The sequence below is a fragment of the Etheostoma spectabile genome, chromosome 7 (assembly GCF_008692095.1).
Source record: "Etheostoma spectabile isolate EspeVRDwgs_2016 chromosome 7, UIUC_Espe_1.0, whole genome shotgun sequence".
Lineage (NCBI taxonomy): Eukaryota > Metazoa > Chordata > Actinopteri > Perciformes > Percidae > Etheostoma > Etheostoma spectabile.
Window position 1 is genome coordinate 12,575,652 of NC_045739.1, and position 3,957 is coordinate 12,579,608.

General features: G+C 41.2%; 1 protein-coding gene across 2 annotated transcripts in view; it reads left to right on the forward strand.

The window, feature by feature from the left end:
- The window catches only part of pik3cd (phosphatidylinositol-4,5-bisphosphate 3-kinase, catalytic subunit delta), a 17,120-nt gene that overhangs the window by 5,267 nt on the left and 7,896 nt on the right, over positions 1–3,957 (forward strand). The window contains exons 7-8 of one of the 2 annotated variants that reach the window (XM_032520895.1): positions 1,551–1,637; positions 2,676–2,897. In XM_032520895.1, the coding sequence (XP_032376786.1) occupies positions 1,551–1,637; positions 2,676–2,897 (309 nt within the window). Of the gene's footprint in view, positions 1–1,547; positions 1,638–2,675; positions 2,898–3,957 lie in introns of both variants that reach the window. The other variant, XM_032520894.1, reaches the window with a different exon arrangement.

Consider the following 3,957-nt stretch of genomic DNA (forward strand, 5'->3'; position numbering starts at 1 on the left):
CTCTCTCTCTCTCTCTCTCTCTCTCTCCTCATCATGTTCCTAAACCAGACTGCGGACTTTGGCACGCTTGAAACTTGCTGTGCAACACAATGTTGATAATTTACACTTTACACCTTTGCTTGCATTTACTGTAGTTTAACATATAGAAACATATAATCCACTTACTGCACTGGTAAAAACTATTAGACTAAACTAGAAATAAGAGCGATAAAGAACAACAAAATAACATGTTTTTCGAGGTACTTTAAGGGGCCGTTTGGTATTTATGGAATGGACCACAGGAGGAAAATAGGGAAGGGTCATGTCATTGTATTCTTTGTTGAGTGGAGGGTCACCCAACGTTTTTTTTTGTCTAGGGGGGCAGCTTTTGTTTTCATGAAAACACTAAAATTTCAAAGTAGCTTGTTTGGTAAATGCTTCTCCATGTAGATTTCAGTCTCTGCCCCCCACCGTTAGCAGGTGGGTCTGACCCAACAAAAATCGCACCATGACAGCGACATGACTACTTTTTTTTTCAAAGGGCGTGCGCCAGTGAGGTCCAGCCAGCTCACAGCAGGATCTGTGACGGTAGTCTGGCTGACCGGCATGCCAGCGACCCCGGCAGGCACCGGCCGGCTGTCGCGTCAGACTGTGGAGCTTCTGAAATCCGACACAGTCGGACCAAATTTGCAATAGCCATCAATTTTCATTAAACGGCCCATATTTAGCCCTACGTAGTTGATTTCTCGCATAAAAAACTCTCAGAATGACTTTAGTAATGAAATAGCAGACAAGCAATGTATAAAGTTTCCAGTTGTAGTTCCAATAAGACAACCTGTAGGGGGACTGAAGCGGGAAAAGTTCTACTATTGTTTGAGTGATTGGGCGGGCCAGCTGTCAATATGGTATTGGTTTGTTGAATGGTCTCAATGTTTTATTGTTTCATTACATGTGAATACTAGTTTACTAGAGGAGTAACTTAGTATCTGAGTAATGAGTATGCAAATATGCAGTATGCAAGTGTGCATTTAGTTTCCGTGCTTATTGTGTTTCCACAACAATGTTGGTGAGTAAATCTACTGAAATGGCCACCATAACAGTGGACTGTGATGTGTAAGATGAGAAAGCACAGGTTAAGTCATCTGTGTTATAGTTGTAAGTAAATAATGGTTATATGTATGTCTTTAAAAAGTGTATAAAAGTACAGAAGGCATCAATAATCTATTCGGGAGGGTTGTACCTCTTTTCCCAATCATATTGGAGGGTCATAAAAGAATGTATTGCTGTCAAAGGGAGGGTCAAGTTTATTTTGACTGAAGATACCAAACCACCTCTGGTAGCCCCTTTAATTGGTAAAAAACACAATTCCTAAGGGCTGTTTAACTGTTGTTGTTGTTTTTTTCCTTTAAAGTGTACATTTTTGTGTATGTATCTGTTGATGTGTTGCCAAACAAGAAATTGTAGCAACAGGTTTGTGACTTTAGACTTTGGTGAATGCTATTAATGAAGTTTTAGTTTAAAAAATGGAGGGAAAAAACAATTTTCTCTCTTGTGACTTCTTCCTACAGCAGAACACCTCGTCTCTGTGGTCCATCAATGAGCCTTTCTACATTCACCTGCTGCAGGGCAGCCGAGTCAATGCAGACGAAGGAATGAAGGTTGGTGTGGTTTTGCGTGGGTTTGATGCTCAATGAAATGTGGCATTCACTTGTTTACCAATATCTCAATTTCAGTTGTAGAAATAGCGGGTTTGACATGTAAATGACAGGGGGGTCACATGGTCTAGACCACACGTTTCCCATAATTCATCAAGGCGGTTGGTTGAAACTTCAAAACAGGAAGTGGGTAGGGCCTATCTGCTTTTTACATCTCATTCTGAGGCCTAGATTCTAAGAAAAAGACAGACTGCATGCTCTCTCTCCTTCTCTCGCTTTCAGTGCACTTCTTTTTTCAAGGCAATGCACGCATTGTGTTACTATTGCAGACAGGCCCTTGACCCAAGTGTCAGTATTTGGTTAAATGTTTGTCAAAGGATGTTTCCATGTAAAGGAGCATGTGAAATATCCAGTAATACTCCATATGCTCTTATTTCTATTATTTGTTTATTTTTACCAAATGGACAAACAAGAAATACAGTGAGAAGACAAGTACTGTAGGGGACTCTGTTAATGTGTGTGTCTGTGTTTGTGATTGAGTTTCATAACTAACTATGTTACTGTTTAAATGGGTTATTAAGTGTAAGTGCACTTCCGGCTGCTGGCTTAGAGCACATCATGACTCATGGCAAATTTGTCCTGTCACATAAATTATCAGTCACGTCTGCAGTTGGCAGCCAGAGGTTTGAAAACACATCCTGGGGGAGAATAACCACTCACGTATTTTGAAAATATAGATTCAGACCATCTTGATTTGACAAAAGGCAGGAGCTTAAAGGCAGTACAATATTAAATGTGTTTTGGTTGTTTATCATTTTGGGCCAGGCTTTGCATAGCACTGAAATGTGTCGCAACCTGCTTATGTTATGAATGTGTAGATTCTTAGTGACTCATAGCCCGAGTGACACAGGAAACTCTGAATCATCTCGTGAAGTCTGTAAATCTTCCACAAACAATCTCCCTCACACAAACTCTTCAGCATACAAACCACATGTCATGCCTCCATCTAATCACTACTGTGTATGTGTGTATCCCCTCCAGCTTGTGGTGCAGGCCGGTCTGTTCCATGGCAGCGAACTCCTCTGTAAGGTGGTGACAACCTCGGAGGTGACAGTGTGCTCTGAGCCGCTGTGGGATCAAAAGCTGGAGTTTGACATAAATGTGTCTGACCTGCCTCGCATGAGCCGCCTGTGCTTTGCGCTCTACGCTGTCATTGAGAAAACCAAGAAACCCCGTGGCACTAAAAAGAAGAACAAGAAAGCGGTGAGTTTGTCAAAAACTCGTGCCGTTTCTGGGCCTTAGTGTACAACTTGTGATGGCTCAGGCAGATGTTTTGGGCTGGTGGGTGTGAATTTGTTAGCAAGCACAAACAGATCGGTTTCCTCTCTATTGTGTAGTGCATGTAGTCAGTGTGTGTTGTGTGGGTGTGTTTTGCTGCTACGTCTGGTTGTGCAAGTGTGTTCAGTGGCAAAGGCTGCGGTTAACATTTCATCCGGTTCAGCTCTTTTATCTGCACATCACTCCAAGGAAGGAAGAAGGAATTGACAGACATTTTCAAGGAATTCTAAATTCATCTTCACCGGGGGCATGTATACTTACAGCTCTCCCCACCATTGAGCCATTTACTTTTTTATGTACTTTCATCTTTAAGGCCTTTACTGGGGACAGGTTACAGCAGAGGCAAATACTGTGCAAATATTTTGATCATGAAATAATTGAAGATTAAGAAGTATTATAGAAAATAATCGACAGATTAATCAACAATAAAAGATTACTATTAGTTGCCCACCCAATTACAGTCATACATTTTTTATAAAGGACTATTCTACTTAATGCCACTATTAGTAACATTACTGATATACCAATAGAGGTACACAGAATATAAGGTTTTACCATGCTCTTGCCATTTATTTATTTTAACTTAATCCTGTTTTATGCATGAAACAACAACAACAACAACAACAGCAGCAGTAGTACTACACTGAGATACACACACCCTCTACACTGACAAGTAAAGTGAACAACAACAAATTCCTCTTTTTACTGCTGCTGTGGCCTCAGCCTATCTTGTTTTGAAGCAATGCAGCGGCTATGGGTAACACGTTTCCGAGGTCCGCCCAAAACTGGTGCCCAGGTGTGTTTATGGGCTCTGAGACTACTTCTGCTTTCTGAGCCACTTCTCTCTTCTTTTGCCTGGAAGAGAAGTCCTGCAGACAGACAGAAGTTGAGCTATTTTAGACATTCTTGTATATGTGCATCGTTCATTTTTTTTTTTTAGCCGGGTGCAGTCAGCCTTAATGTGTTTTGGGTTTTTTTTGGGGGG